The 17,648-nt window shown below is 46.8% G+C and overlaps 1 protein-coding gene across 1 annotated transcript in view; it reads right to left on the reverse strand.

The window, feature by feature from the left end:
- Window positions 1–1,225: 1,225 nt before the first annotated feature.
- The window catches only part of Prkce (protein kinase C epsilon), a 523,658-nt gene continuing 507,235 nt past the window's right edge, over window positions 1,226–17,648 (reverse strand). The window contains 1 exon segment of the mRNA XM_038319964.2: window positions 1,226–4,492. Coding sequence (XP_038175892.1) covers window positions 4,346–4,492 — 147 coding nt within the window. The 3' untranslated portion in view covers window positions 1,226–4,345.

Below are 17,648 nucleotides of genomic sequence, written 5' to 3' on the forward strand. Positions count from 1 at the left end.
TTTCTTCTGAAGAGTCACTTACAAAGGAAAGTGGTCACACCTGGGCACTGCAAGGACAAGGAATAGCAGCAGCACCAGGCAGCACCAGGCGGTTCTCAGTCAAGGTCCCCTCCTCCCAGATGACCCTAGGGTGTAATTAACCAGCACATCATCTTGAGCCAACGGTGTTTTTTGTTGTTGTTGTTGTTGTTACCAGGGGATCACTTGGTTTGTTGTTGTTGTTGTTGCATTTTGTTGTTGTGTTTTCTTATTTTGTTTTGTTTTTTGAGACAGGGCTTTTCTGGGTAGCCCTGGCTGTCCTGGAACTTGCTCTGCGTACCAGGCTGGCCACAAACTCACAGATCTACCTGCCTCTGCCTCCTGTATGCTGGGATTAAAAGTGTGCCACCATCACCGGCTCTTTTTTTAAAAAATATTATTAGCAGTAATTCTTTAAAAGTATGTTACCAGATGTTGTCAATCACCCAGAATACTTGGATCACTTTATCCTCAGGGAAGAAACGCCGAAAGAGCACACTCAGGTCCAGATCTGAAGCTCCTACAGAGTGTCACTACCACCCACTCATTCTCCGCACCCTTCTGATTGGTCATCCTCATGGCTGATTAACATGTACTCTCCTGGAATGCTGAAGGCCTCTGCCTTCCTGCACTTGCATTCTCTCTAATCTCCTGGACTTTGCTGTCGTTGTCCTAGACATTGGGCCTAGGGTCTTGTTTATGGCGGAATCAGAGAGGAAATACATAATAACACGCCCTTCTTCTCGGTGTGGGTCTGAAGATCCTTGTTCATAACTCCAGGCAGGGAAGCTATATTGCTGGGAGGGACAAGCAGAGAATCCTTGGAAATCTTTCAAGGGGTAGAGCGGTTTTATATTTTGAGATAGGGTCTTGGCCCAGCTTTTCTAGCATGGGACCATCATGTCCAACTTTTGTTTTTAATGTGGAGACTTGTTTTAGGTATCTTTGCCCATCTTACTGCCAATATCATCCTTCTTATGTCCTTTATGTTAACTCATGAACCAACATTTCCCCCCCCCTTCCCCCCGGGAGAAGCTGTTCCTAGTCCGGCCTTGTTTCGCTAGCTGGGCCTCAGCTGTATGAACAGCACACACCCAGCGCAGCCACGTTCAGTACTAACAGCCGAGGGGCAGCCAACCCCAGGAGCTTTGGTCTCTAGTATACAAACAGCAAAAGGAGAGAGAGACATCTAGTTGAGACAGGGAAGTAAGATTTAACGTCATCATATTTATTACGTTCGGGAACAATACACATTCACATCCTTCTGAGTACAGTACATTTGGCACAATAATGTTCACAATGAAATGACACTAATGGATGGCAAGAGATTAAAATCACATCCAGAAAGGAAAAAAAAAAGTGTACAAAGAAAGCTTCACAATACAAAATAAAACCCCTAAAATTGAATACATTTTCTATTAGCCAGAATTATTTTGCACATCATTTAAAAAGAGGTAATTTTTTCAGCCTTCTTATATTTGTAAAGCAAGAATGAATTGTGTTTTCACTGTTGGAGGAAAAAATATGTCTCTACTTCACAAAGTCCATAATGAGAGGAATGGAGGAGATACTATCCTTCATGTAGGCTTTTGGCATTTGTTTTTGCAGTTTTTTTCTGAAAGAAAGAGAGTGAGAGTTCAGAAACGTATCAGTGTGGCTATCCTCAACTCGGCGACACTAGGCAAGAGTTCCACCGCTGCGTCCCATTCCCTGTGCCTAAGCTCTCGCTAAAAGGACTCAGTATCCATCCAAGGAACTCACAAAAGTGTGGGTCTTCACTGGATTCAAATCTGCCTGTGTGAGAACAGCATTGGCCAGAGGTATCCTAGCCAGCCGGCTACGGGCACCACAAAGGAGCCAGGGCGCTGACCGCCTACTGCTTGCTGGTGGAATGTATTGTTTGATTTCCCAGCAACAGTGCCATTTGGCTGGGAAGAAGGGCCTAGCCCCCACTGTCATGTGAATACCACCAAGCCCTGGAAAACAGCCACTTGGTATTGGCCTTGGCTGTCCAACGTTCACGATAGTAAAGGAAGCTGAGGACAGAGAGAGAGGGAAAGAAAGAGGGAGAGAGAGGGAGAGGGAGAGGGAGAGGGAGAGAGAGAGAGAAAGAGAGAGAGAGATTATATTATATCTGAGTATGATGGGCATATTATCATGTTTTTCTAAACAATGAGATGATACCACCATGAAGATGTTTCTGTGCTTGTTATCCACTCCAAAAGATAGCCTTCCCCCAGTATGTCAAGTCACTGAAGATAAATTAAATTAACCTAATGTTCTTCATCACTTCCCTGGTATGCCAAACATACAGATTGATACAGCATAGTATTTAATATTTGCAATCATCATAAGAACAGATCACAGTTACACCTGAGTTTTTCATTAAAAAAAAATAGCAGAAGAGAACTGAAGGTCATTATCGGTAAGAAAGGCTGTGATCAGCCAGATGCAAATAGGGACACATTTAGTATGGGCCCAAAATAGTCACTGTCCAAGCTTGGCAACCACTATGGAGAACATTCCTCTCCGTCTGCCATCTGCATCAGGGCGTGATGGAGCACAGGAGAACCGTGTGAATTTAGTAGAGCTCATCATATGGTCACATCTTTAACCCAAAAGGAAATAAACAAATATAAGGGGCCCCAGACCTCCCTAGAAAGAAACATACCTCTCTCTCAGTAACTTGAACTGACAGCTGATAAGAGGATTGCACCTGGACATTATTATAGCTATTCTTTCGTCGACTACAGTTGTATAATATGCCTGAGCATGCAGCAGTTGATACCTCTAGATTCAATGAGTTAATTCCACAGGCCTTGCAGCAAACACTATATACAAAAAAAAACCCCAAAAAACAAAAACAGAAACAAAAAAACCTCAAATGTACAAAAGGCAAAAAGCTTCATTAGTGCCACTTTGCCACTCACAAGTATATATATTTAGGGGCAGTTGGGAAATCCACGTGCAACAGTTGGAATGGATTCCATTCCCTGCTAAATCAGTTCAATAAAATAGGTAATCAAATGACCTTCAGGGAACATATACACAAAGCCACAGAGAACCCTTGGGAGTCAGAGACTAACACTGTTAGCATTATCTATAGGAGGTAACATCAGTCCATTAAATAGAGTCCATGTGAATTGCCATCGCATGTCACCAAAACTCTGGCCACATCCAGCTACCCTGTCAGTCTTCAAACCATTTGTTCTTCAGTCTCCTGACGCCTTCTGCCTGACCCAGGCTGAGCTTCCTTCCTTGCATTCCCATGCAGATACTGCATTTTACACACTGAATGTTCCAAACCACAACACAGTGGTACTGCCATTTTGCAGAAGTGCACAGAAGATAGAGTTTATGCTGGGAACTTGGGGAGAAAAAACCTGGAGCGAGAATTTGGGAGTTGAGCTTTTCTGGAAGCTCAGAGTCTTGGTTGTTGCTCTGGTGGCCTCTGTGCTCAGGGGGAATTCTCATGATGATAAGCCAGAGTTTCCTTTGCTGTCTTTGCATAGCCCTCATGTGTCACTAAAGCACTAATAATAAACTTTGGACGACTGGATTCTCACTGTGCATTAGCCCTTTAATATCTACCTACATTCACACTGGGATGTCTATCTTTTGGCCAATTAGAAAGTGAACTTGGTAACAGGGTGTTTTTTTTTGAAATGTTAAAGAGTTCAAAATCAAAATAATTCTTCCATTGAGATACAAACGTACACAACTTTGGCATGCTCAAAAAAGCTAAAACCAAAGCAAGCAGGAATGTGCAGTTCCAGAGCAAACTGACACAGCTGGCTAGCCTGAGCATCCCCAGGCTCCTCCCAGCAAGGGCATGCCTTGGGGCACCTGCCCTTACATGGAAGAAGCACCAGTCTCTTGTCCTAGGTAGAAGGGTGGGGATGACAGGCTGGGGAGGAGGAGGAATGAGAGAAGAGAAGAGTCAGGGTTCCATATCCAGTGGCAGAGCCAGAGTTTTTGTGTTGGGTTTCTTTCTTTCTTTGTTTTCCTTTGTAATAAAAGAACTGAAGTTGCTTCAGGGTTGCGGACGGACGGACAATCCAATTCCAGCACTGCACACAGCTACCCACAGAGCAGATACAATTCAAATCATGTGTGTTTCTGGTCGAGTCTAGACCCAAGAGTGTCTTCTGGTCACTGGGAGGGTAGGGAAGGACATGGCCTGGGGTAAGGGATTGCAATAAATAGAGTGGACATGGGACTGGGGCTCTGGGGAAGAGGAATAGTTCGAGACCTTCCGAGCCTCTGCAACGTGGAATTTTCTCAGCACCCTCCTTGCAGCATCAGCTAATCCACCTGAGGCAGCTTCTCAGGGCATGAGGTCTTCGCCAAAGTAGGAGAAGCCTTTGAATTCCTCCTGGTTGATCTGCTTCACTATTGCTTCATCCACAAGCGTAAGAATTGGCTCTTCCCGGGTAAAGTCCTGGTCGAAGTTATTGACATCTCTTTTGGTTTTCTGTGGAGAGAAAAGAGAAGGTTCTGAGTTGAGGCTTGACTTCCTTCCTGAGGCCCCTCTCCACTGCAGGGAGACTGGGCATCCAGGTGACCAGCCTCTCGCCAACGCGAGCCTCTAGCTACTGGGAGCAGATACAGGGCTATTCCAATGAGGTAATAATGGATGGCCCCAGGACCCAGAGGTGAAGAGGAGGAGAGCAAGAATGAGTTAAGGTGAGAAGGAAGAGGGTGCGTGAGTATGACGGAAAAGCAGGGAAGTGGGATTCCCGTGGGCTGAGTGTGCAGTGTGGGTATGTGTGTGTGCGTGTGTAGGTGCGTGTATGTGCGTGTATGTGTGCAGACTGGGAAGCACAGCTGCATCTCCTATCACCTTTTAGCATCACTGTAAGTGTCCATCTCATTGAAGACAGTCCTTGTTGTACCCAGGGGACAAACTTAAATCCATCTGCCCAAAGTCTTCCATGCTTTCTAAAGAGACAGACCTGATAGCCTTGCCATATCTGCTTCATACGACCTCTCCGAGGAGAAGGATGGGTCACCAGTAGGATGGAGGGATGCCTTCTTTGACTTCTGTCTGCCCTCATCATTACCTGACTTTATGGTCCTGTGGCTTGGCCATTATTACAATGTTGATTCAACATTGCTTGCTGTGTTTCCATACTTTTGTCTATACCAGTGGTTCTCAACCTGTGGGTCAAGACCCTTAGAGGGGGTGGAATGCAACTTTTATAGGGTCACCTAGGACCATCGGAAAACACAGTTATCTACATTAGCATTCATAACAACAGTGACAGAATTTATGGTTATGAAGTAGCAACAAAAATAATTTTATGGTTGGGGTCACCACCACATGAGAAATTATATTAAAGGGTTGTAACATCAGGAAGGTCGAGAACCACTGCTCTAGACCATAAGGGCCTTCCTTCTCTTGGTCAGCTTTGGGTTGATGGCCGCTCTGCTGCAATAAGAATCTATTTTATTAAGTCAGAAAACCTACTTATTCCCCAGCTCAAAAGGACATGCCCACTAGACATTCAAGTTCCTAGAGGAAATCTATGTGGTTCCTGGTTTCTAGGGCTTGGGTAGAGGGAAGCCATCAACACACCCATATATTTATTCTGGTTTTGGGAGAGGATCAGGAAGTGTCAACAATACCCCACCTTTAAGAGTTTACAGATGAAATAAAAAAGTCAGTGTGCTTGTCTGGGATGTGCTGTTTTAGCTAGGAAGAATTTCCTCAGAGAAGTCAGGATTTGGCTAAGACCTGAAGAATGGTTTAGAATGTGGTGGTATAGATGAGAGGAAAGTGGGAGAAAGCAGGGGTCAAGAACATACAACATGGAGGAACAGAACAGGGTGTATTCCGAGCTGCCTGGGCCAGAGCCCAGTGAGGGATGGTCAGGATGTAAGGCTGGAGTCTGGCCACAGAGATCTTCAATGTCAAGCCTATAGAACTGAGCACAGTATGGGGTACAGTGGAAAGGCTGGAGGCCCTCCAAACAGTGTCTTTTTAGACACTGGTTAACTGGTAGTTAGTGGCCTAGATGACGAGATACACATCATAGAAACGTTAGAGGCACTATTTAAAGGATTATTGATAAGGAAATATGCTACTCTCAATGGAAACACGTAACCTTAAAAGTTAATACGTAGTCTGTGTTTGAGACAAAGCTACATGTTGTGTCTGTTTTTGGACTGTCGCCATGAGTGTGAACAAATTCAAATCTCTGAAAAATTTTGGAAGAAAGAAACCTGGTCCATTTTGCTTAGGCTAGACTTCCTCAAACTCGACATGAAACTTTCCATCCCGAGCTCCTGAAGAATGTCTTCAAAGTTTCCCGAGGGGAAAATTCTACAGGGAAGTTGGGAGGTAGGGCTCCAGAGCTTCTGAAGGCATCTTCACATTCATTCGCTCATTCGATCCTTGGACCAGGCAAGCACTTTGATTCCAGTTTTATAGGAGAGGCAACTGTGACTCAGAGAGGTTTGGTGGCTTGGCTGGGGTAACCCAACTGGGAAAGACAGACTCCTATCCAGGTCTCAGTAGGATGCCTCCTCCCCGAGAAGAACTTAAGGAGATACGAACCCTGTAGAAAGGGGATGATGTACATGACAAGGCCCAAGTCCAACCAGGAGACATGTTTTTAGAAGAACCCAATGGTATTTTTTAAGTCAGAAGGGCCTGGCACAGGCAAACAGGGAGACAGCTGGAAATCATAGTGAGAGGGAATAGAGGAGGCTGGCAGAGGAGCCAGCCCAGTGACCCAGATTAGACAGGATGATGGACAGGAAGGAGCAGGGACGAGCTACTCGGCTGTGAGTTACAGAGTTCGGGGCAGAGACGGTGAAGGAAGACAGTGTAAACCACGAGAAGACAATAGATGTCCAGAAACAGGATCTGTGACACGGGTATGTCTGTGGCGCCTTTGGAGGGAATCAGACGTAGTGTGGTCTTCTCCGACAGGAAGGTTAGCCTGGGGCAGGATTAGCTCTTTTCCTTCTGGGGTGTCCGAGCCAGAGGAAAGGGAGGACCTGAGCAAAGAGCTGCTTCAGTGAGGGACAACAAAGTTGGTTCCTAGGGTGATGCAAGCCGACTGTGGGGTGGGGGTGACTGGGAAGAACATGGTGAAGAACATGGCAACAGTTGTTCTGGGGAGTCTCTGTGAAGGGAGGGAGGGGTCACAGAGCAAAGGGATGGGGAGGCCTGTGCTCAGTGAAGGATGGCCAGAGGGACTTTAGGGGGAGGTAGAGAGGTAGCAACGACTTGTAAAGTTATCAGGCATTGTCCAAAGGGCACCCAAGTGACACATCCTCTGGTGACCACAGTGAAAGGCTCCTGGAGGAGGGGATAAGATCCACAGGGTACGATGGGAGGAAGGATCCATTTGGAACATCGCTAAAGCTGAGCTGAAATTCCACGGCAGGGAAACCTCTGTCCTGGTCCACCCTTCAACTAGCCACCAGGGTGCCTAGAAGGAACCTCAGAAAACCCATAGGCTCTTTGGCATTAGCTGCCTTTGTTTACTTAATTGCTCGCATTTCATCAGTCAGTCATTAGTGCCGGATTAGTGCTCATTACTCATAGGAGCTGGCTTGCTTCCTTGAGGTCAGCTGGGCACAGCCATGGAGCTAGAGTCCACAGTGAGTCCATGCTTCACAGCTCGTTGGCTCTGTGTTCTGAGAACCAGGCTCAGCTGCTACATCTAGACACGATTCTTTCATGAGCTAACCTGGAGAGTCGTCTAGTCATTTCTCAAGGGAATTCCAGAATCATCTGAGTGCGTTCAAGGGGGCACACCATTTTCCCCTTCGACAGGTTATCTAGGAATACTGCTGGGCCTCAAAGCCCTGTCTCGCACATGGCAGCCAGGCGTTCTACCATAGAGTCACATCCCCATGCCAGAAGAAGCCACTCCCGCTGGCCTCTACAGACGACGGGCCACAGCTCCTTGCCCAGCTTGGCTCCTGGCCCTATTTCCCTGAGAGATATTTTAGGTGCATTTTAGTTACCCATTTCCAATTTAAATAGATAATAGCCCCATGGGATGCAATTCCTGACTGTTGGGGACGGGAGGCTTGGGACATTTTTACAAAGCCTCTCTCCCTCTATCGCTGCCATATTAGGCAGCATAGGACCCCCAATCGGAAGGGGCTGAGATGGTTTGTTCACTAATTTTATTCTCTCCCGTACTTCTGCTTTCTTCACAGTACACCCAAGACTCAACCCCACAGTTCAAACTCAGACATCACTGGTCAGTCCACATGCGTTCCCAGTGCTCATACCGTGCAGCCTAAGAAGTGTCGCTGGACACATGGAACATCATTCTGACTCCACAGACCTTCCTTCCTCTACAGCCTTTCTCACAACCTCTGGGCCACACTCAGGGAGGACGCATGGGGAAAGACAAAGACCACTGTCTCTTATATTGTCCTTCCCTGCTTAAGGACACTGATGCTAAGCTCTGTGGGCACTGTTTTTCTGTCTGTGAAATTGTGGAGGTGACAATGCCCTATAGGCTGCCAAGTGTATTAGGTGAGCACCTGATGGCTGTGGGTACCATGTGCTCACATCACATAGCTCTCAAGCGCGTCCATGCCACTGAGGAGCATCTTGGAAGCTAGGGGACAACCCTGCATTTCTCTCTACGCCTCCAAATCCTAAGCCAGTGCTACCTTGGGGCCTTCCTGAACAGCCCAGCACTTTCTTTACTGATCGAGATTCTTCTGCAGTACCTCGTGATTCTGAGAAACAAGTCCCAAGTTCCGATGCCTGCTCACTTTTAAGGCCTTTAGGATCTTGTGCCTGTGTGCTCTGCCATCACTACTGGGCACTGCTGACCTGTACGAGGCTCCACACGCACAGGGCGTCTTCATGCCTCTGTGCTTTGCACAGCTCACCTTCTGCCTGGAGTACACCCTCTCTTCCCAGCCTGTAGTCCTCGTCGGCTTCTCTTTTCCATCTCAGTGTGAATGCCCTTCCCTCAGAAAGCCTTGCTTGTCCCCTGTGAGTGGTCTGAGAGGACCCTTGTGGGCGGATATCCTACCACTTCTCCATTCTTACACACCGTGGGCCTCCCTGCAAGCCCTATACAAACAGGGATGGGCTTGAGCTCACCGTTCCACCCTCAACACGCAGGCGTCTGCAGGAAGGAATGAATGAGCATCTCCTACTGCAGCAAAGTGACCTGGATTCAGGGCCAATGGCTGCCATTCTGCCAGAGGGGTTTGTCTGATGGGGAAGTGGAGGCGGGAGTGGGGCGGAATAACGTCTGACTCACGACGAGGCTGCAGTTGGACAGTCCAGACAAGGACTGAGCCCCAGGGGCCTATGAGTGGGAGTTAGGCCTAACTGATGGGCTCTCGTGTCCTAGTACCCCAGGCAAAGTTAGCTCTCTAATTGCTGCTACAAGATAGGAACAGTAACCAGATGGGGTTTGAGGAAATTCCATCAAGGCAGAAGCGTTTAGGGCCTCGAGTTCTAAGATGAGGTGTTGGGTATGTATGTTAGAGGTCAGCGTCAGAGGAAAACAATTCCTGCTTCCTCTGGCATTTCTTCAGCAATGGAAGCTTAGGCTTCGGAGATCCAAACCTGGCTCCAAGGAAGAGGCATGTTTCTAGCATCCACAGTGGGGGATAGAGGAAGAATTTGGGGAAAGCAGCTTCATAGCTTCCCACATCTGAGAGACTCCACTCAAGAAACAAAGCCCCAGGGACCCAACTTATCCTTCAGGCCAGGAGGCCCTCTGGGTAGCGTGGTAGACCCCAGCCAGCACCAAGGTGGGTTCTGGTTACTTTTTGCCTCTCATACACTGAGCTTCTAATGCCAGCTCGTGGAGGAGCCGTGCTGTTTGTCTCTGTGACATCTGCCTCTGTCCTGATCTGGTGGCCAGATTAGTTGATGACTGTACTCTTACGGACTGTGTCATGGGACTGGCCCTAAAGTGTCTGTCTCGCTGGTCCCTCTCAGGCTCTTCTGCTTGGTGTGTGTGACGGCGACAAGATAGCACAGTGGTAGAGTTCAGGAAACCACGCCTTACAATTGTGGCTGAAAACAGGGCTACAAGATGCCTATGTATGGCCTCCTGTTAGGTTTCTCTTGTCTCCCTCAACACCAGCATTTCCTGACTCCCTCTCTTCCCAGGTCCCCATAGGTCAGCCTCCTGCATTTGACTCTTCTAATGTGTCATCTGGTCACCTTCCTTTTCGGTAGTCCTTGAGGTATCCATTGCAAAGGAGGTGACAGGAGATAGATACTTCATGTTTATGAGCTAGAAATAATTTAATTCCATTTGTCCAGCTCCTCCACTGTAAAATGTCAATATTCTAAGTTTTACTTTTTCCCCTTCATAGAATGATCCAAAGCAAGAAACAAGAATTCCAATCAGGAAGGTGCTTTCTCAGCATCTACTAACTGGGTCTTTTGACATGCATGTTCATAGCAAACACATGCTCATCAATAGAGCATATGGAAACAAGCATATACACATGCTGGTATGTAAAGTTAAATGGAATAAGGAGGGTTTTATTCTGGAGTGCTGACTAGCTAAAATGAGGACTGGGACAGAATTTCAAGTTAACGCTCAAGTTAGAAATTTCTCTAAACATAACCCTTTTTACAGTTTCTCCTTATTTCATTATCTCATTAGTTATTTTCGATAAGGGGTTTCTCTATGTGGCTCTGCTGTCTTGGAGCTCTCTTTGTAAATCATGGTGGCCTTCAATCCAGAGACCGCCTGCCTCTGTCTCCGAGTGCTGGGATCAGAGGTGTGCGCCACCTCCGCCTGGCTAAGCATTCATTTCTATAACTCTCATCCGGGAGGGGGAACTGGGAATACACACACTTAGAGCAGTTCCCCACCAGTCGGAAGTTCACGGCTCCACGAGATTTACCATTCTCTCTCTAAACATCCGCAAGTGAAGTCATGGAACCTTCTAGACTCTTGCTTTAGGAACACTCAGATCAGGGTTGTTAAGCTGATTCAGAGGGTAAAGGCATCTGCTGCCAAACCTGAAGACCTGAGCTGGATCCCTGGGACCCGCATGGTGGAAAGAAAGGGCCAACTTCTGAAAATTGCCCTCTGATGTCCACTCGTGCCCGAGCATGCCCCCGTACACATATAATAAGAAATGTAAAAATATCAAAAATAGCATCCATCTAGAAATAACCCCATATTTTCCTAATACTATTCCTGAATGCTAGGAGATCATGTGCCTGTCTCCAACTGCTTGGCTCTGTTGGCTATATTGTCATGTTCAAGTTGGCACAAGCTGGGGCAGCCACAGCAGAACCTATGACCACAGGGCCTAGGACAGTGGCTGAGTTCCAGATCTACATGGGAGTCACTTGAGAGGGCCCTAACCAATACGGTCAGTGTTCTACATCCAGAGAGTCTCCTTAACTCCTCTGAGCTCTGACCTGGGCATGAGCTATTAGGGATGCCTAAGTGAGCTTTCTGAAGAGTAATTCATGACTTTCTCTTGGGCTTCAGTTCCCTCTAAGGAGTTCTTGCCCTAATCTTTGTATTTTGGCTATGTTTCTCTTTTGGGGGAAATCCATTGCACACACGATCACAACTTTGCCTCATTTAATTTTGTCTTTTGGGTTGTGTGTGTGCTAAGTATGCGTGTGTGGTATATGTATGTGTGTGGGTATGTGTAACTGTGTGTTGTGTGTGCTATGTGTGCTGAGTGTTGTAGGTGTGTTATGTGTGTATGGGTGTGGTGTGTATGTGTGTTGCATGTATGCATATTGCTTGTGTGTATAGTGTATGTGTGTGTTGTGTGCATGTGTGTGGTAAATGTGTGTGTGCGTGGTGTATATGTGTGTGTATGCTGAGTGTGTAGGTTGTGTGTATAGTGAGTGTGTATGTTGTGTATATGTATGCGTGTGGTTTTATGTGTTTTGTCTGTGGTATATGTGTGTAGATGTGGTGAGTATGTGTTGTGTGCTGTGTATGTGGTATGTGTGTGTGGTGTGGTATATGTGTGTGTGGTGTGTGCATAAGTGGTGTGTGTGTGTGTGTGGTATGTGGTGTGTGTGTAGGAGGTTTCTGGGTATAGAACAGAATCCTTAGCTTCATGCATGCTCAGCCAGTGTTCTGCCACTCAGCTACAGCCACAGCCTGTCCCTGTGTAACAGAGGCTGTTGGTCTATCAAAAAGAAACACAGCTGTCCAGAAACCTAAGCCTTGCTGCAGATCAGGAACTTGGCTCCACAGTGGTGGGGCTCGGCCTCTGTAGTTTGACAGCTCTGAGGGATTCAGATGTACAGCCTGGCTGAGGCTATGTACGGAGGATGGACCTTTCTTTTTTTTATAAGCTTCAAAACAGCCTTTTGGATGTTGAAAAGCTTGTTCAGGAGCCCACAGTTCTGGATTCAGCTCCTTGGAGTTCCTGCTAACTGGGCATTTCTTTTCAGTTTCTCCCTTCCATCTATACTTGATATTCCTTGAAAAATAAAATAAAATAATAAAATAAAATAACACAGAGACACATAAAAAGCTTACCAGTGAACCTCACTGGTTTCTTTCTAAGCTGCTTTGAGAGGTAGGATACTCAGTAGCTAGCCTTCGTATCCTCTGCCTGACCACCTAGATCAGAGGGTCCTAATCTGTGGGCTGCCACCCTCACAAGGTTGCAGATCAGATATTTACATTGTGATCCATAAAAGTAGCAAAATTACAGCTATGAAGTAGCAACAAAATCATTTTATGGTTGATGGTCAGCACAGCATGAGGAACTGCAGCATTATGGAGGTTGAGAACCACTAATCTAGATTCTATTTGTATGATTGTGAGTTGCCATGTGGATGCTGGGACTTGAACCTCTAGAAAAAGTAGCCAGTGCTCTTAACTCCTGAGACATCTAGCCCCCTAGATTTTATTCTGGATTCTCCAATGACCAACATTTCTAGCCTTGGGAAAAATATGTCATCCCTATGTCTCCATTTACTCATTCATAAAACAGGGGTGTTAATCCTATTCCCCCGCTGCATATTCCAGGATCAAGAGACTGAATACACTCAAGTGGGAACACTAAATGCCATAATTATTAGCATGGTCCATCTCATACATCGATCAAAGCCGTCGGGATGGAGCAAACAGCATCATCTTTTGGTTGATCCAGGGAAAGCCTTCTGTCTGGTGTCACTTTGTAGCAGGGAAAGCCTTCTGTCTGGTGTCACTTTGTAGCAGGGAAAGCCTTCTGTCTGGTGTCACTTTGTAGCAGGGAGCCATGTCCTTTCATCCCCCGTGCCTGCCTTCACTTACAGCAAAGAGTCAAGTGTGTGACCACTCAAAAGAAGCTTCCTTAGCCGGTTATATTTAGGAATATATATGTATATACAATCCGTATGTGCATGCAGGAACAATTGATGACAAAACAGGCCAGGAATCTGAAGGAGAGTGGGAAGAGGCATATGGGAGGGTTTGGAGGGAGGGAAGGGGGAATGTCATGATTAAGTTACAGCCTTAAAAAAATAAACAAACAGAAATGAGAAAAACAAAACAGAACCTTATGTGTCTCGCTCCACACCCCCCACCCCCGCGCTTTATGTTTCCCGATATAACATCCATGGTAGTGGTATGCAGGCTGTGCACCTGGTGGGATATATGTATAGTTTCTGAAACAAGGCAACATGAAGACAAGCAAATGGCAGAAGACAGATTTTGCTTTGAGCACTGCTTCCTGTGATGCCACAGTTGCTACTATCTATGAAGAACAGGCACGCACAGAGCCCTGGGGGCCTGTGGCACTGGGTGCAGCAGAGCCAGACAAAGTGGGGCCAGGCGCCTCTGGTCCTGATGCCACCTGCCTGGAGCAATGGCTCAGGTGCCTTGGTCTTCTCAGTCTCCAAGAAGTGCCCATACCACCTGCCTGGAGCAAAGACTCGAGCGCTTAGGGCATCTTAATTTCTAAGAAGTGCCCACACCACGTGCCTGGAGCAAAAAGACTCAGTGCTTAGGGCTTCTTAATTTCCAAGAAGTGCCTCCACTTGCATTCTCCTCTTTAATAATCTGAGGTTCAACATTAGCCAATGCAGTCTCCGATAACTATCCATTCTCCTCTGCACATGGGCCACAGTCCTGGAGTTGTGACCTGCTCTCATTTTATAAAGCTGCTTGAGCCTTGGATGAGAGAAGAAAGCCAACACTAATTTCTCTTTAAAACATGAACGATAAGCTTTACAGCAGCTAAATTCAGAATGCTGCACTCAGTTCCTGGCCACTCCCTGGTCTAAAGAGGGAAAAGGAGATTTGGGGGAGGAGGTGGTTGGTACACAAAGGCAGCAACCACAGAAGCCACAGATGGGGGACTCCACAATCCCCATCAGTCTGGCAGCTCTCTGCTCTAACCGACTTCTGTAGGGCATTGTGAGCATGCTCTCTCTCTCTCTCTCTCTCTCTCTCTCTCTCTCTCTCTCTCTCTCTCTCTCTCTCTCTCTCTCGGTTGTAACCTAATCATGGCATTTTCCCCCTTCCCTTTTCTCTCCACACACACACACACACACACACACACACACACACACACTTCTTGCCTTCCTGGCCTAGAACTCAGTCATCCCCCATGTCTTTAGTGTGGGAATGACATGCATTGCCCACCATGCCTGGGATATTCACATACATGTATTAACTAATATGCAAGTATATAATATATACATGTAAGATATATGCATTTGCATTTATATGTAATACATGTGCACATCCATTTCACCTTTAATATGGTATCTGGTGAAGGTCTAATGTAGGTTTTTGCCTTCTACCTTGTGGAGGCACAGCCTCTAGTTTCTGCCCCTGTGCTGTGCACTCCAGGCTGTTGGCCCAGGAGCTTCCGGCTGAGTTCCTGTCTCCACCTCTCATCTCACTTTATGGGTGTGTACCAGTGCAATCAGCTTTTCACCCAGGTTCTGAGGCTTGAACTTTGGTCAATGTACTTGTGGACTCCTTACTTTTAGATGAGACATCTCCCAGGCCATTTTAATTAACTAATTATCCTATCTATCTATCTATCTATCTATCTATCTATATTATTTTTTCAAGACAGGGTTTCTCAGTATAGGCTTAGCTGTTCTGGCACTAGCTCTTGTAGACCAGGCTGGCCTCAAACTCACAGAGATCCACCTCCTCTGCCTCCCAAGTGCTGGAATTAAAAGCGTGCACTGGCACCGCCCAGCATAATTAATTAATTTTTGGGTATTTATTTTTGCAGATAGGGTCTTTGGTAGCCAAGGCTGATCCTGAGCTTCTGATCCTCCTGCCTCTGCCTCCCAGGGTGGATTACAGGTGTAAGTCACTACCACTGTGTTCTTAAAATGAACCAGATCGCCTCAGCCCGCTAGTCATTCTGAACAACTAAGCACAGCTGTATTCTGCCAGCTGTTGAATGGAATTCACTTCTTTCCCCCTCCTCCTAGCTATTGTTTGCTAAACTACTCATTTTTTAAAGAAATTCCATTTGCAGGGTTACCTTAGAAAAAGAAGGGAAGTAACTCTAGAATCCCAGCATTACCTACTCCCCACACCCAGCAACTGTTCTAAAAGCCAGAGGGCTCAGCCAGCTACTTTTTCTGCATTAGCTGAGCCTTGCAGACAACTGCTGGCTTCCGTCACACAGGACAGGGCAGGTGGTCACAAAACCTCTAACATTTGTTGGCATGTTCCTTAAAACAAACCTCCCATAAAATTATAGTGCTGGCTTGGAAGCTTCCAGAAGGAAGGGGGTGAGACCCAATCACAACTTCCCAGTGGCTTCTGCTCCCACAGAAGCAAGAACCACATTCCTTGTCTTCTGCTAATAGTTAGATAAGGAGATTTAAGGGTATTTTCAAAAGTATTTCTACCGTTGTCTACATTCTATGGCATGATTTTTTTTATGAGACAGAGTTTCTCTGTGTAACCCCGGCTGTCCTGGAACTCACCCTGTGGACCAGGCTGGCCACGAACTCACAGAGATCCACCTGTCTCTGCTTCCCAAGTGCTGGGATTAAAGGCGTGTGGCACCACTGCCAGGCAGTTTGATTATTTTAAGCAAATGTAAGGAGTGTAAAGTGAAGCTCCGGAATCTGGGGCCCAGATGTGACGGTCCTCTCTGTGGACTTCACTCTGAGGCCCCTGAGCTCATCTGTGAGGGTGTCTGTGCAGAGAAGCTTAACTGAGGAGGGCATGGCCCACCCTGAACGTGCATGGCACATTCTCTTATGCTGATGCCCTGGTCTGACTAAAAAGGGGAAAGAGAGGAAGCCAGCTAAGAGCCCTTCTGTCTGCTCCTGCCACCATGCCTTCCTAGCCATGGTGGTCTGCGTCTTCTCTGTGAGCCCAGTAAACCTTTTCTCTCTTAGGTTCTTCAGCAAGGCACATGGTCACAGCGAGGAGAAATGTGACGAACATAGCCTGAAGCAAGAGTTGACAAATTCTTCTAAAAGGCCAGACAGTAAACAGGTTAGACTCTGTGAGCCATGGAGTGTCTTTTGCCACCATACCACTGCTCCACGCTTGTAGCACAAAGGCATTATGGATACATGCCACTGAATGGCCCTGGGTAGCATTCCAATAAAACTTTATTCAGATTCTGACATCAGACTCTCACACCTGGAGAAGCTGTTTATTCAAGAAGGGAATTCAGGGTCTCATCAACATACAACACAATACAGCTATGTGTGTTCTATGTAGCGGCAAACTTAGGTTTTCCTGGTATGTACTGTGTTAGGTTTTTGACAGGGTGGTACACTAATTTAGAGTTGAGGTACAGTTCGCTTGTCTTACATGCAAGATTCTGGGTTCATTCTCAGGACTGCAGTGAGTCTCACTGATGAAGCAAATCCTTATAAAGCTGACTTTCTGTGGTACCACAGCTCTGAGTGACACATACAGGCAGAAGTATCCCAGGACACAAGGAACCCCTCAGGCTTCAAAGACAATATCACGTCCATGGGGGAGGCTGTAATAAAGGGGGGTGCCCCTCCTAGATAAAGAGCACATGGAGTCGATTGCTGCCTGAGACCATTAACTCCAGGAACATCTTCACCCCCTTTCCCCTGCTCTTGGAAAAGAGGCTTTGTGGGCAGTGCTCACAACTACCTACCTAGGCCTGCCCAGCATCCACAAGAACACTCCGGCTAGGACCATTTGACTACAAAACCTGGCAACAGAAATATAAAGCCTAAATTCTAGCTGAGAGTCCTGTGGAGCCGATTGAGTCTGCACTGCCCGACTTCAGCACACATGAACAAACTTCCCTTTGCTTGAATGAACTCTGGAGAACCTAGAAGGGAGCACCAGGCCCAAACCGCCCTACAAGAGCAGAACCGAGGGCGAGTTAATCTCCATTTACAGTGCTGCATACCAGCCCTGAGACCTGATGCTAAGGACAGGGGCCTTTTTGGTGCCGTGTGGTAAAGGAATGCCCTTTCTTGGAAGATTGTCCCCAAAGCCACTGACTGGTCCTCTCTCACACCTCAGCCACCCTTCCTCCCTGCCTGGAACTCCTCTTTCTTGGAAGTTGAGGCTGACTGATGGCTCAGCTAATGGATGTCTTTCATAGCCCAGCATTCCATGTGGTTGGGTATCAGCCTGGTGTTTCCCTGCTATGGTGTCTGGGAAAAAGTAATAAAGCTCAGAGCGACAGACTTGGCTAGATGTGGACCCTGCACGAGTGCCTTA

Source organism: Arvicola amphibius, chromosome 2 (assembly GCF_903992535.2).
Source record: "Arvicola amphibius chromosome 2, mArvAmp1.2, whole genome shotgun sequence".
In the NCBI taxonomy this organism is placed as follows: domain Eukaryota; kingdom Metazoa; phylum Chordata; class Mammalia; order Rodentia; family Cricetidae; genus Arvicola; species Arvicola amphibius.